Source organism: Leguminivora glycinivorella, chromosome 21 (assembly GCF_023078275.1).
Source record: "Leguminivora glycinivorella isolate SPB_JAAS2020 chromosome 21, LegGlyc_1.1, whole genome shotgun sequence".
Taxonomy (NCBI): Eukaryota; Metazoa; Arthropoda; class Insecta; order Lepidoptera; family Tortricidae; genus Leguminivora; species Leguminivora glycinivorella.
Genome location: NC_062991.1, coordinates 3,214,008 through 3,230,040, shown reverse-complemented (window position 1 = coordinate 3,230,040; position 16,033 = coordinate 3,214,008). Strand labels below are relative to the sequence as shown.

The 16,033-nt window shown below is 38.3% G+C and overlaps 3 protein-coding genes across 3 annotated transcripts in view; all 3 read right to left on the bottom strand.

Annotated features, from left to right (window-relative positions):
- The window catches only part of LOC125237548 (ATP-binding cassette sub-family D member-like), a 138,928-nt gene that overhangs the window by 86,396 nt on the left and 36,499 nt on the right, over positions 1–16,033 (bottom strand). The window lies entirely within an intron of this gene.
- LOC125237310 (ATP-binding cassette sub-family D member-like) lies at positions 2,640–4,624 on the bottom strand. The gene is made up of 3 exons (XM_048144299.1): positions 4,615–4,624; positions 3,633–3,819; positions 2,640–2,864 (listed from the first exon to the last, which is right to left on the bottom strand). Exons 1-3 carry the CDS (start codon positions 4,622–4,624, stop codon positions 2,723–2,725), a joined length of 339 nt encoding a protein of 112 aa, XP_048000256.1. The 3' UTR covers positions 2,640–2,722.
- LOC125237309 (ATP-binding cassette sub-family D member-like) overlaps positions 5,106–16,033 on the bottom strand; it is a 112,484-nt gene continuing 101,556 nt past the window's right edge. Inside the window, exons 7-14 of the mRNA XM_048144298.1 lie at positions 15,386–15,558; positions 13,626–13,800; positions 12,453–12,559; positions 9,112–9,277; positions 8,055–8,208; positions 7,514–7,660; positions 6,444–6,546; positions 5,106–5,264 (exon numbers count right to left, since the gene is read on the bottom strand). Coding sequence (XP_048000255.1) covers positions 5,106–5,264; positions 6,444–6,546; positions 7,514–7,660; positions 8,055–8,208; positions 9,112–9,277; positions 12,453–12,559; positions 13,626–13,800; positions 15,386–15,558 — 1,184 coding nt within the window. The remainder of the gene's footprint in view (positions 5,265–6,443; positions 6,547–7,513; positions 7,661–8,054; positions 8,209–9,111; positions 9,278–12,452; positions 12,560–13,625; positions 13,801–15,385; positions 15,559–16,033) is intronic.

Genomic DNA, 16,033 nt, shown 5'->3' with positions numbered 1-16,033 from the left:
CCGTATATACACGATATGTCATAATTATATAAAATATGGAAAAATATTTAAAAAAGAAATACTAAACTTAATGTCAATAAAATCTCTGAATAATAAATTCTCGTGACCATCTTTTTGAAGTTTATTTTTAGTACAGTCAGCATGAAATAGATACTGATGGTCAGCGACCAAATATTTCTGAACATTTTCAATATCATAAGAATACAAGCAACTATTTTGCTATATCACGCTAACTGTACATCGTATAGTCAGTAACAGAAAAAAAGTGATCCCTCTGCAAAAAAAAACCTGTTTGAATGTGAAGGATAGCAGATTGTACATACATACTGAATTGTCTATATAAAACTAATCCACGCGGTAAAAAAAGACAAAACACCTTAATACATAAACAGCCATTTCAAATATTAATCTCTATCAAAATTTTCTTATTTATTTGGGTGGCAACATTAAAAAAATATAAAAAAATGGCGAGGATAAAAAACTGAGCAGCCTATAAAAATATCTATACATAGTCACCACCCTGTATCACCCGATTCTTAAAAAATAAATAACACTATAACTGGTATAATATTGATAATATAACACAGCTAAATTACTAAGGTACTGAAAATACCCCGTTTTTGATAACTTTGGAAAAAAATCTAGGAATATCTAATTATAGTGATTTTTATAATTATTATTTTATAACTACAGCATCCTCGTTTACATATTTCTTGGTTATATTGTAACTAAAAGTTGTTTTAACTATATAAAAACAAGAGGTACGAATTAGTATTGTCATCGATCACACACACACACACACACATTTTTTGTCTACTTTCGTTAACAAGAACCCGCCTAGTGGGCTCTCTAACTTTGCTCAGATGGGACAGTGAATGTGTTAATGTTTTATTTAAATCCCAAAAAAAAAAAAAAAGATTATTTAACTTTAAGCAAATAAATGTAACGGATAAGTAAAAATTTGGTTTGTAAAAACAAATTTCGGAGTCAAAAATAGAATTCTACATATTCATTATGTACTGTTAGTACATCGTTTGTTTATTTATAGATAGGTACTTCGATTTTTAGTTAAATATCGAGAACTTATAACAAATAAATAATAAATAGGCTACTTGCCTCCTAGTCAAATCAGCTTTTTAAGAACTGTCAAAACGAATTTGAACGACTTTCTAATATGGAATTTATTTGAAATCGAATTGAGTAACGTCACAGTCAACTCAGCTACTTTATATATTTCTACCTGACTTATTAAATAGAAATTGAATTTAAAATAACTTCTGTCCATGTTTTTCATATAATTATCGGATGCTTTATTTTGTGCATGGTATATAATATTTTATTTTAACTACAGTCACATTCCCTATTATTTATAATGTTGTTTGTGAGTGTCCATTAATTTTGCAAAATAGAATTATACATACATTTTGGCAGATAAGTATACTAGCTAAGTAGACTGTTAAAGAATCTTGGACATGATTTTCAAGTCCTAATGTTGTGCACCTACTACATACCTATATAATTTCTAAGGAATTACCAAAAATCTACGTTTGGACCCCATAAACTATTTATATTCCTGAAATCACATAACCAGCAGAACATCTAAAGAAAAATAACTTATTTCAAATGAAACTTAATAAGTATAAAATTATTTGATAGTCTCATTTTATTTAACATAGCCGGTCAAATAAGTTTGTCAGCAGAATAGATCCGAAATTCAAATTTTCTACGGGACGATAATCATTCGCGGTTACATTTTTTTAAAAGTTTTTCTATTTTTTTTTACTGAAATAAATGGCTTACAATATTCCTGTTTCGAATAAAAAAATTAGATTTACCGTCACTGTATTTAGGGACTATGTCAATCGAAATATAATAATTGCCTATAGATTTAACCAAAATTTAAACTTTTAGACGCCCACGAATCAAAATTAGGGATAAATTTTACGTCATTATGTTATAAAAGTTTGGCCTTTGATAGAACTCTTGCACATTGTAAATCATTGTTAATTTAGCATCAGACCTTAAAGGTTTTGATTAGTCTTGGTTAAAACAATTGACGGTCGATTCAGTGCTGTCACTGTCCCACAATACATTTTTGTACACATCTTCATTCAATTTCTAGACACGCGAATGACGCGCACTATAAGCACAGTAGTAACACTTCCAACAAACGTACGCCGCGCGGTGTGTATGTGTGCGCGCCGTGTTCGTACGCAACACGTGTAAGCGGATGAGAATGAACGAGAATGAAACTTTCTTATCCGCTTACATGTGTTGCGTACGAACACAGCGCGCACACATACATACCGCACGGCGTACGTTTGTTAGAAGAATCTACTGCTACTGGTATTGTACCGTACTACTGTCATAACGTTTAAGGTTTAGCCCTTAATAGGGCAGGGGGCATATCGTCACTACTTTGAAAAAATCTCGTATCTCACGCTGCTCCTCAAAGTTAAAACGCAGTAAGTCTATATGCATTCCATACCTACTTACCACAATTTTCTTTTCATTGACAGACGAAGATACAAGTTTTTTTTAAAGTAGTGACGATATATTTACCACTATGATTTTAGATTTTAGGCACGTATTTGTGAAATTAATTTTTGAATATTTTTTGTCATTCTGCCTTGAATGTTTTTATGGTCAAAGTATGGTTTCTTGAATCATCTGTTATAGATGCAAAGGCCTGTTATATTATACTCAGTATGACCATACAGTTCTAATCGCTGTCGCTCTGTGCGGTGGTAGGAGGGGGGAGAGAAGGGGTAATGGAGGGGGTAATAGCGGGGGCGTCCTTTTCTAGCGGCCGGAAGGACCAGTTGCCAGTACCGTCGAACTCTAGGACATGCGTGTGGTATTTCCTGTAAAAAAGAAGTTATATTAATTTAAGTATTGTAAGGGCATTTATTTGTGTGATGAGCACAGATATTTGTTCCTGATTCATGGATGTTTTCTATGTATATAAGTATTTATATATTATATATATCGTTGTCTGAGTACCCACAACACAAACCTTCTTGAGCTTACCGTGGGCCTCAGTCAATCTGTGTAAGAATGTCCTATAATATTTATTTATTTATTGTTGGTATGCTTATACAGATTGGCCAACCAAATAAGAAACATTTGCTGTCGGCACAGTTACATTAAGTTACCTACATCTATACGGTAAGACGAACAATAATGTCTGAAATTTTAAACATGAATCTAATTATTTATAATAAAAAAATATCTGTGCTTATCACACAAATAAAACTGAGGAACGAACCTAACAACTAAGCCAGATCCGGTCTTAGGTTATATAAATTATACTAAAAATTAGTTATGTAAATTATTATCAAATTTCAACAATTGACCACTTTATTCGCAAAACAAAACAAAAAATTGAGATTTTCTACAAAGACAAAACATAAATCAATTTTTCGCTTCCGAAAGTTTATTTCATCTAAATCGTTATTAGAGCCGCTTCCGAGATACCCGAAACATATTAAGCATAATAAGTATACAAGAATTGCTCATTTAGAGGTATATATTCGTTTTTTGTAATCATTTCGTTACTAACCATTCCATGGAATTAAAATTTGATAAATTATTTGAAAATATCGGTGGGTATTGTCAAATTTCATACTAACCATACGCTAGGCCTGTGCGTGATAGAGAGGAGTGTAATGCCCTCTTTCACCGCCTCTTCGTACATAACGACCTCGGTTTCCATGGAAACGGCGCTAGTGCACTCGTCTAGCAACGCGTATACGGGTCTGAAAAGAAAAAAATATTTTAAATTGTAAAATATGGATAGCAACGAGAATACATTTAATTCTATATTTTTTTTTAATTTATATCGGCACCATACATAGGTAGTAAAACAAGTAAAAAAAAATCAGTCGAATTGAGAACCTCCTCCTTTTTTTGAAGTCGGTTAAAAATGAGGAGGCACACTCAAAAGTTATGATAGATGGCGCCACCCTATTAGTCCATTGCACTCGTATTGCAGAGATAAAGAATTTCATACGTGAGAGCGAAGATGATGTTTTTTCTCTCTCACACATATGAACGATAGTGACATGACTAGACACTTGCACAGGCGCCACATGGCGGGATAATATGTCAGTGTGCCTCCTCATTGGCAATCATTAGAAAACACAATTTACAGGTTACGGTGACCGCTATCCATCAGGCGGGCCGAATACCTGTTTGCCACCGACGTGGCATAAAAAAAATGTTTGAAAACCGTACAAAACAAAATTATAGCAACTCTGTTCTATTTAACTAAGATTAATAGATTTTATTGGAGTATTAGATATTAGTTTTCGGACATTGATAAGATAGTTTAAGGAAAATCCCTTTTTCGTCCCTGCAAGATGAGCACATGATGGTGAGTATAGGCCCTCGAGATAGGCTACCCGTCCTTGTCTTACTTGATTCATAAGAGTGAGATACTGTCGATCCATCATGTGCTCAGCCCTCTTAGTCGACGAAGCCCCGCAACGAGGGGCTCCTATTTTTGCACAGTTTGACCTCCGAGCATCTGAAGCAATCTAACAAACATCTAAATACTGTCAGAATGAGTGAAGTGAGACTGCAGTCTCCAAACCCTGTGGTAGAATCGCTTACTTTGGAGCATAGAGGAATAAGTAAGGGAAGAGTTTGTAACTCCATACATCAGTAAATGCGGGTTATTTGTATAGGCATAGTTAAGTGACATCTAGCGACAATCACGCGTCAAATAGCGTGAATTATCAGTACCACTACTCGATACTAGGTGGTAACTGTGCCAAAAATTTAATATCAGAACAGTTTACAACTTATATTACAAGCAGAAGGAATTGAAAACACAATACTGATTAATACTATTGTAATATTAGCTAAAAATTGGTGGCATTAGACTTTTTGTTCGTCGCGACATCTATTGACAAGTATCAGTACTGATAATTTACGCTAGTTGACGCGTGATTGTCGAGTGATTGTCGCTAGATGTCACTTAACTATGCCTATACAAATAACCCGCATTTACTGATGTATGGAGTTACAACTCATCCCTTATTTTTCCCAAGCCGGATCCAGCTTCGTGTATGTTGGTATAGGCCCAGGCCCCAGGCCCGGGGTCAATTTGTATAACTTACCAGGGGGGTCATGACCCCCATGTGGTAGAACATCCTAGCCATGGCCATTCTCTGCTTTTCTCCGCCGCTGAGCGTGGCGCGCCAGTCGCGCACGGCCTTGAGGCCGCCATGCCGCGCCGCGCATGCGTCGAGCCGCACGACCTAGATCACAAACAACAATTAAAATTAGTACATTGCGTAGTTAAAAGCGTGGTAGCCTAGCGGTAAGTACGTGCGACTTTCGTTCCGGAGGTCGCGAGTTCGAACCCCGGCTCGCACCAATGAGTTTTTCGGAATTTACACTACAGTCCAAAAGTTCAAGACCAAACACGATATAAGTATGCAAATAATCAACATTTCATGAAGTTCCTATGAGAATATTACTTTTCAGTACCTACAACCGACAAAATAAACCGGTATTTTAAAAAGGGATCATAATAAGAAATAAAAGCTAAACGTTTTTCTCATCGAAAAATCCTCCTCGACGCTTTTTCACTTCCGAGCAGATTCTTGGCATTCTTGCTATAAGTTTGTGTAGCGTTTCTTGGCTAATGGATTTCCACTCGTATTGCAGTATCTCCCATAGAGCTGTTGCAGATGTCGGACATTGTCTTCGGACTCTACGGTCGAGTTTATCCCATAAAAGTTCGATCGGGTTAAGGTCTGGGGATTGCGGTGGCCAAATCATATTTTTTAACACACCTTGGCGTTCTTTATTAACTGTGTAGCTTCTACAGATCTTTGCTAAGTGTTTGGGATCGTTGTCTTCTTGCAGAACAAATGGGTTGCCGCGATCAATATAATAAGATTACGTTGTTTTCTATTGATTACAAATTTTTTCGTTTGATGATTTTTAGAAGGGTTTATAACAATGACACTGAACATTGTGTTTGGTCTTAAACTTTTTGACGGTAGTGTATGTGCGAAATATCATTTGATATTTACCAGTCGCTTTTCGGTGAAACATCGTGAGGAAACCGGACTAATTCCAATAAGGTCTAGTTACCCTTCGTTAGTTAGAAGGAGACAAAAAGTAACCTATGTCACTCTCTATCCCTTCAACTATCTCCGCTTAAAAAATCACGTTAAATCGTCGTTCCGTTTTGCCGTGAAAGACGGACAAACACAGATGCTTTCCCATTTATAATATTATAAATATATATAAGTATAAGTATAAGTATGGACTATTCATTCAACTTATATTTTGGTTGCGTTCAGTAACAACACTCTTCGTTCGTATTTTCATTTATCGCCACTTGTTTTTAATTTCCGTACAAAACCGTAACGATGAATACCGTTTGAAAAATATTCGTACCTGTATCGTAATGTAATATAACTCACCTTGAGGATGTGTGTGGCGCGATCGAATGCTTCCTGGTCGTCGGGCGAAACGCGAGTCGGATACGTCACTTGGTCCATTAGAGAGCCCATGGACATGTATGGTCTGAAACAAAAGAATAAAGAGGTTCAAAACATACAGGCAACAATGATTCCAACATTCTGTTAGTGCACGCTCTTATTGGGCGTTGTAAAAATAAAACAAAAATGACCAACATATTTTTAAATTAAAGGAAAAATGGAAAAATTCACACCTCTGAACCTGCGACCTCTGGCCTTGCCGCCACCACGCTCCTAACTGCGCAAGGCCAGAGGTCGCAGGTTCGAGTCCTGCCGGTGTGAATTTTTCCATTTTTCCTTTAATTTAAAAATATGTAATAACGCTCGCAGACGTTTCTGCATGATAAAAAAAAAAACAAATTTAAAAATGACCAAGTTAGACTATGATATATCCCAGAGCATTAGATTTTAGTGTACCAAGCAATCATAAATCAAAGATCCGCCTCGCTTTGGATCAAGTGCGTCGGGCTTTACCCGAGTCTTTAAGTATAAGGCCCGTCTTTGGACCGAGCGTGACGTTCTTTGCCCGATCAGGCGCAGGGTCACGGCACGGCCAGCGAGCCGCCGTGCACCGGCCACAGACCCGAGATATCACCGAGTCTATATCCTAGAGCATCAGCCTCCAGTGTACCAAGCAACCATAAGTCAAAGATTCGTCTGGCTTTGGACTGAGTGCGTCGGGCTTCACCCGACTCTTAAACTAATAGACGCGCCTTTAGACCGAGCGTAGCGGTTTTTGCCCGACACTTTAAGTATGAGCGCGTCGAAGGTGCCCGGATTTGAACCGCGTACGTCGGGTTTCACCCGACTCTTTAAGTATGAGGGTGCCTTCAGGCGCCCGTTTATGCACCGCGTGCGTCGGGCTGGGCCCGATTCTTTAAGTATGAGGGCGCCTTCGCCTTTCGTGCGTCAGGCTTCAAGAAACATACTATAGAGGGATGTAAGTGATATGTCTCGATGAATTAGTGAGTGAGAGTGAGTGATAAACAGTCTAGAACCATCTAGAAACATACCTCTGAGGGATGTAGAACATGATAGGCCTGGAAGTGCAGTGGCCTGTAGGTGGCGCGTCGTCGGCGCAGTGCGCGCATGCGCAGGGCCGCGGCACGGCCAGCGAGCCGCCGTGCACCGGCCATAATCCGGAGATTATGCGGAACAAACTGCGAACAAATATGGTGGTGAGTAACTACAGGGGGCGTAGCCGAATGGCATTTCTGCGACGCCACCGAAACGCCGCAGAAATGAATTCTGGCTCTGTCGCGCCAATACGCAACAGCGATAGAGATTATTGCGAGCGTTTGTGCATTCGGCGAGTTCATATTTTGTTCATAAATCCAAATTGATACATTATTCTATTGATTTACCTACTGCGAACAGCTTTTCCTTCATATTTTTACGGAAATGTCTAGTGACACACCGCTAGCGACCACGTCGCACGTTGGTGTCACAATAGGCACGTTGCTTAAGCCGAAGGCCGAGTTCCACTGACGGTCAAAGACCCGGAGCACTCAAAAAAAAAATAGACAGTTTGAAATAAAACACAATGATATATACCTGGATTTGCCACAGCCATTGGGTCCAACTATAAGTAGATGTGTGCCTGGTGCTATGTCTAGTGACACTCCGCTAGCGACCACGTCGCACGCTGGCGTCACTATTGGCACGTTGCGAAGTCGGATTGATAGGTCGTTCGTGTAGGTAATTTTTCCTGGAAAAGAGGACATCATTTAAAAAAATCTGACACAAACGTTTCAGTACAGCGGGCCGATTTTTGAGTCTCACGCGTTCGAATTCAGAAAATTTGTCACTGAAAATAATAGGCAAGTCACCGTCTTCAACCGGTATTTTAGTGACAGTGAGACTCAAAAATCGACCCCCTGATAGTGCTATTTGCCATCACTAGTGCGCGAAAGGAATCATTTCTTCTCAGGTCGAAACTACAAGGGCCATCTGTACTGAAATCGTCGTATACACGTGCGAAAAGGTAATTCGTCATCCTCTTTTCCGCACTTGTATCGTAATGGACTATTACTGACTAACAGTAAGTTTAAAATCATTATTTAAAATACATGTTACCATAGATTAAATAAGAAGATCATACCTAGCACTTAGCTTGGCGTTAAGTGTCACTTTCGAGCCATAAAACGATGTCAAAAGGGACACGCCATCTACAAGTATAATCGAAAGCCACAAGACATTTTTTTGTAGCGCCATCTATATGTGGTGTAGTGTATGCGTGTTCTTAGGCGGACGCATTTTAATGGGATGGTATGATCTTCTTATATTGAATCTATGATGTTACCTAATAAAATAAATAAATAAATATTGAGGACACCTTACACAGATCAACTTAGCCCCAAACTAAGCAAAGCTTGTACTATGGGTGCTAGGCGACGATATACATACTTAAATAGATAAATACATACTTATATACATAGAAAACATCCATGACTCAGGAACAAATATCTGTGCTCATCACACAAATAAATTCCCTTACCGGGATTCGAACCCAGGACCGCGGCTTAGCAGGCAGGGTCACTACCGACTGAGCCAGATCGGCCCAGACTGGTCGTCAACATTAAACACATACATAGATTAAAGTCTAGTATACCTTGTGGAACAGGCCGCTTGTCCCTAAACGTGACCTGGAAGGCGTTAGGGTTGTCCTTGGAAGCGGAGACGTGGACGTTTCGAACGCATTCTCCGCGCGCCACCTCGCCAAACACGTCCAACATGTCGGAGACACGTTCAGCGTAGCCCGCTAGCGTCACTACTTCCTGTTGAAAGTTTTGGTTTAGTTAAATAGGCAACTTGACTGTACGTAAACTCTTAGGGGGTAGGGCATAGCGAATGATATTCCGCTTTGTGTGATAGGGCACAGCACAGCGGATATCGTCTCGCTCGAATCTAGAGCAGAGCCCAACTGGGGTAGTACCTCCGCCTTACAGAAGACCGCAGCCAAATAGCACTAGACCCTACTCATAGTGTAGTGTTCCTGCCGGTGAGTAAGGCTGCCAGAGCTCAACGAGGGTGCGGTGTGCTGATGACGGGAGGACTTACGGAACTGACTTATTTTTATTTATTTTATTGATTTGGGAAACACACAGCATTAATAATACATATGTCATACAAATTAAAGGTAGCTCACAAGCCAAAACAGTTTCCACTTTAAAGTTATACATGAGAAGGCTCTGAAATAGACATGCGTGAGATAAGTTTTTAAAAACAGAAACAACAGGTAATTTACTACAAAAATGCAAACAAGACAACCAATTTTATCTGTGATGGAAGCGAAGTTAATTATGATAAATTAAAAGAAAAAGATATATGTACAAAAAAATTCCAGACAAATTCTAGTAGCTTTTCTGCTAACGCAGATTTGGTTTGGTTATCTTATTTATCTTTTTATTTAATGTATTTTTTAATTGAAGACTGTTTACCTGTGAAGACTGTTGTACTAAGTAAAGTCTTTGAGAAGCTAATGTTAAATGATCTACTGGGACACTTCAACAGACATAGATTACTTACAAGCAAACAGTTCGGTTTCACAAGGGGCCGTTCCACGACCGATGCTGCTTCGGTACTCATTAAACATATATATAATTTTTGGGAAAATTCTTGTGATGCAATTGGCATATTTTGTGATCTTTCAAAAGCCTTTGATTGTGTGGATCATGGAACGCTCATTTTGAAATTAGAACACTATGGTTTGTCTATAAATGCCCTAAACTTTATGTCTTCTTACCTTAGCAATAGAACACAAACAGTAGTTGTTAACAAAACTCGCTCTAGCGGGACTGTAGTCCAATTAGGAGTGCCACAAGGCTCAATTTTAGGTCCATTCCTGTTTTTGGTTTATATAAATGATTTGCCATGTATAGTGAAAAACTTTTGTGAAATAGTACTTTTTGCTGATGATACATCACTGCTTTTTAATGTTGACCGAAAATCTACGGATTACAATGTAATTAATAGCACGTTAGCTGATGTACTGCAGTGGTTTACTGTCAACAATTTACTTCTTAATTCTAAGAAAACCAAATGTATTCGATTTTCTCTGCCGAATGTTAAACCAATCGATACAAAAATACTTTTGAATGATGAATGCTTAGAGATGGTAGATACAACACTGTTTCTTGGTTTAACATTGGACAAAAATCTACAATGGAGTCCTCATATAAAGAAACTAGCAAGCAAATTAAGTTCAGCCGCATACGCCGTTAGGAGAATCAGGCAACTGACTAATGTTGAGACAGCTCGCCTAGTGTATCATAGTTATTTTCACAGTGTAATGTCATACGGTATTCTGGTTTGGGGCAAAGCAGCTGACATACAGACTATCTTTGTATTACAAAAGAGAGCCATTCGTTCTATTTACAACTTAGGAACACGTGAATCAGTAAGAGAACTCTTCAAAGAAATTAATATCTTAACTGTAGCTTCCCAATACATTTATGATAGTATAATTTATGTTGTTAAGAATTTAGACTGTTTCACTAAGAATTCTGATATCCATAATTATAACACTAGAAACAAAAATAAGCTTGCCATAAAGAAGTTTCGTGTCCGTAAAGTACAGAAGTCATTTGTTGGGCAATGCATTCATTTTTACAACGTGTTTCTGGTAACACTCAAAACCTCAGAGACCCCAACTGATTTTTATTTTTTTAAACTCATCTAGAGTATTCATCTTTTAATCTGATGGTTACTTTTTTTTAAATTGAATTTTTAATTTTCTGTACAGCTCTACTTGACTTTTAGCTCTACACTCAATAAAATAATTGCTAACTTCCACCATACACAATAAAACTATTTATTTGTGTGCGTTACTGCAACGACATAAGGTTTACCAATAGATAGCTAAATTGTCACTGTAAAACACTTTAAAGCTTTGTCACAGTAAACTTCAAATTGGACGGTTAATCAAATTTAAACCCAATATTCAAAATGACAAGGTTGTAATTAGGTACGAGTTCAATTTGTTATGACATATGATAAACATTAAGATTAAACTGACAAACAACGTCAAACTCGTAGCGGAAAAAATAATCGTCCAAGTAACCAGCCAGTATTAATACCTCCAAATACCGAAAAAGGTAAACAACCTCTAGCAATGCGATATACACAATGTTGTCTTACGAGTACAATAGAATAGGCACTTAAAAAATAACTAATAATACAAATTCAAATAAAAATATTACCCCCATCAAGATATAGCTCAATCGATTCTACTCTCGATTCTGAACAAACTGTTTTCAGGTTTTTAGTGTTAAGTGAAACACGGTGTATAATAAGTTACCTGACACTGCTTTGAGATTACCCCTCCCAGCTCTTAAGAACTACTTAAAAAAATCATTGATGTTAAAGGCTTATTACAGAGTCGAGGACTATTTGACAGACAAACATGCATGGCCCGAACCAGAAACTACAAAAAACGAATAGCAATTAAAATAATTGTATTATGTATAGAGGACACAGTTCAGATAAGAAAGCACATCAAATATTTTATATTTTATGTTGTGTAGGTAAATTACATATTTAATGATATTGAGATTCATATTATCTTTTTCTTCTATGACAATTTGATATGTTTTCTCTGAAGAAGAACGACGTATTATTAAGCAATAATATAATTTATTGAAATTGATTTCCATAGAGTACCTAGTCTGTTCATATTCTTTGATGAATACTTTTGCATGTTAAATTGTATGTTGTTATTTAATGCATGTTAATTATAAGATGTAATGTTTTGAAAAGAAGTTGCCCGCCGAGTTTCTTGCCGGTCCCATAGTGGATACCCCCCTCCCAACTGAGGGGGGACTGAAATCTTCTCGAGGCTGAGGCGTAGGGTTAGAGCCGGCGTAGCTTTATTTGACGTTCATATGCGCATTGTAATATGCCTACTTGAAAAATAAATATTTCATTTTCATTTTCATTTCATTTTCATTTTACCTTATAACTGGACATGAGCCTCTCAATGGCGTCAGCAGCAGAGTTCAGCAGATGCCTAGAAGTAGTCATGTACTCTGTTCGGGCGCTGATACCTTCACTCGCCGATCCTATAAAACAAACATAGTAATAAGTAAGGAAGGAGGTAAGAAAATGCTTTATTGCACCATGAAAACCAAAAACAAACATTAACCCCCTTATTCATAAACGTACACTAAAGTTATCGAGCCGATAAAGTTCGTTTGTCCCTTTCTACCATATATACCATCAATATGTCGGAAAGGGACAAACGAACTTTTTCGGCTTGATAACTTTAGAGTACGTTTATGAATAAGGGAGTAATAACACAAAACATATAATAAACTCGCGCGACCTAATGAAATTTTAAATAAAATCCCATAATATTAAAAAAAAAATCAAGATATTTCGCTTCGCTTACTTTAAAAGTTTAAACGTAATGTTCAGTACAGATGGTCGTTTTTTTACGCACTAGTTCGAGAAGGGGTTCATTATATGCCAGGTCGAAACTTCGGAGGCTCACTGAAAAACGTCGTACGATACACGTGCGTAAAAGGAAATTCGTAACTCGTGTCGATTTAAAACACTCCCTTCGGTCGTGTTTTAATTTATCGCCACTAGTTTCGAACTTCCTTTTTTACGCACTTGTATCGTAATGTACTATTAACACATGTTACAGTTTTGCGGATCTTCGTTAGTGAGTATTTTACGTGATATTAATTTATCAAATTATCACGCAGCATTTACTTTTTATGTAATTTATCACATTTTTATTTTTAAACTAGTGCTGTGGCAGTCTGTCATTTCGATTCAAAGTCCCGGTGAGAATGGGCAGCCCTAGCATGACTTGTAGACCTGTAGACCTTTGTAGACCTAGTGAGAGCTGAAGGTTCTTCTAGCATGTGTAGACCTGAGTAGACCTGCGGGTAGGAAGCATGTAGACCTGTGGGTAGCCTGTAGAACTGTAAACCTCGGTAGACCTATGGCTAGGAAGCTCGTAGACCTGTAGACCTTTGTAGACCTAGCGAGAGCTGAAGGTTCTAGCATATACGTAGCATCGCCTTTCGTCCCGGTGGGGATGGGCAGCCCTAGCATGACTTGTAGACCTGTAGACCTTTGTAGACCTAGTGAGAGCTGAAGGTTCTAGCATGCACGTACCGTCGCCCTTGGTCCCGGTGAGGATGGGCAGCGCTAGCATGACCATGCCGGTGCCGCTCCACACGTACTTCATGCAGAATTGCTCTAGCATGACGTACCACAGCTTCTTGTTGAAGACTCCGGTCATTTGCGCGACTAGTTCCTTGTAGGCTGATTGTAGTTGGCCTAGTTCCACCTGTGGGTAGAAAGAAATGTATATAGAATTTGCTGTAGATAGAAGAATTAAGCTGATCTATAGGTCTGGTTTTAGTGTCACGTGGACCGACCGCGCGGGGCGATCCGCACCGGACTAATATGTTATTATGTTCAATAAAAATCATTAAAAAATCATTGATATGTGTTAATTTCTGGGAGCGTAAAAATCAACTTCATAAAAATTGGTCGCGCGGATCACTCCACGCGGACGGTCCTCGTCAGGGGCAATCATAAACCTCTATGTCATGTCAATAATAAACCTCTGTATCTATGGCGATCAAAGATATGAAAGAGACGCGTTCTTTATGCATACAGTCTAAGCTCGTGTAGGTGAATGCGTATCATGCTTGTATGAGTGAGATATGACAGGTCGACTGGTCGCCTTTCAGCGGGGAGCGGGAGTTGCCATACTATACGATAGTACTCTTTATCATACCAAAGACATATGTAACTCCGTACATAGCTACAGTCTAAGAAAAAACCGTACCTCAGAACCATCAAAGAGGATCGAGTATTATAGAGAGTTACTGTCGAAGTAAAATATGTAATCACAGTGCATAGACTGCCATCTCTTGACACAGGCTTAAAACTTTTGAACCTCAGTTTTGGCCCATATTCCTAGCTTGATATATTTTAAAATGTCAAATATTAATATTAGCTCCATCTAGCTGAGCGTACCCCAAAGGTGTAATGCCATCTAGGCCACCGTACCTTTTTATATATGGTACTGAGGTACGTTTTTTTCTTAGACTTTACCTGTCTATACGGAGTTACATATGTCTTTGGAACCATATAGAAAAAGGTACGGTGGCCTAGATGGCATTACACCTTTGGGGGACGCTCGGCTAGATGGCGCTAATATTAATATTTGAAATTTTAACACATATTAAGCTAAGAATATGGGCCAAATTGTCAAAGTTGAGGTTTAAAAGTTTTAAGCTTGTGTCGAGAGATGGCAGTCTATGTACTGTGATTTCATATTTTACTTTGACAGTAACTCTCTATAATACTTGATCCTCTTTGATCATATTCATATTTATTGATATTGCACATATACATTACACGTCAGAAATATAAACATTCATTAAACTAAGTCATTCTTCTTATTACTTTAAGAATTAACTTATAAAATGTATGTGTTCTATATAATTTAAATACATTATTGCGCTAAATATTACATTTCAAGGAATTCATTAATGTCATAGAAGGCATTATCAATAAGCCATTTTTTAAATTTATTGTAAGATACATTATCATTGGATATAGCAGTTATTTGTTCGGGGATACAATTACATACTATGATAAAAGCGTTTCTACAGGAAATATTACCTTGTGTCCACCATAAAATGCCACCTCCTCAGCATGAGCTATGATAGAAGCGTGGACGTGGCGAAGGTTGGCCTTCATCCTGGCCTCTTCACCAGCCAGGGCTCCGAAACGTATACTTTCAACCCCTTGCTATGAGCTTTTCAACCCATCATTGTTAAGATTGTAGAAACTTGAGCAATTGCAACTCTGCCTAGTCCTTTAGGGAATACATGCATGTTTACGAGTATATGTCATACCTTGTGGCCGCCGTAGAAAGCCACCTCCTCAGCATGAGCTATGATAGAAGCGTGGACGTGGCGAAGGTTGGCCTTCATCCTGGCTTCCTCGCCAGCCAGAGCTCCGAAACGAGGCGACAGCATACGCAGGACTTGACCAGTCATGCAGATTACCACTGTAGCGAAACCGGGACCTGAAAATATAGAAACGTTAGAAAATCCATACTCATCATCCTCCTTGCGTTATCCCGGCATTTGCCACGGCTCATGGCAGCCTGGGGTCCGCTTTGACAACTAATCCCAAGATTTGGCGTAGGCACTAGTTTTTACAAAAGCGACTGCCATCTGACCTTCCTACCCGAAGGGTAGGACTGGACCTTATTGGAATTAGTCCGGTTTCCTCACGATGTTTTCCTTCACGGAAAAGCGACTGGAAAATACTAAATGACATTTCGCACATAAGTTCAGAAAAACTCATTGGTACGAGCCGTTAGAAAATCCATACTACTCGTAATATTATAAATGGGAAAGTGTGTGTGTCTGTTTGTTTGCCCGTCTTTCACGGCAAAACGGAGCGAGGAATTGACGTGATTTTTTAAGTTGAGATAGTTGAAGGGATGGAGAGTGACATAGGCTACTTTTTGTCTCTTTCTAACGCGAGCGAAGCCG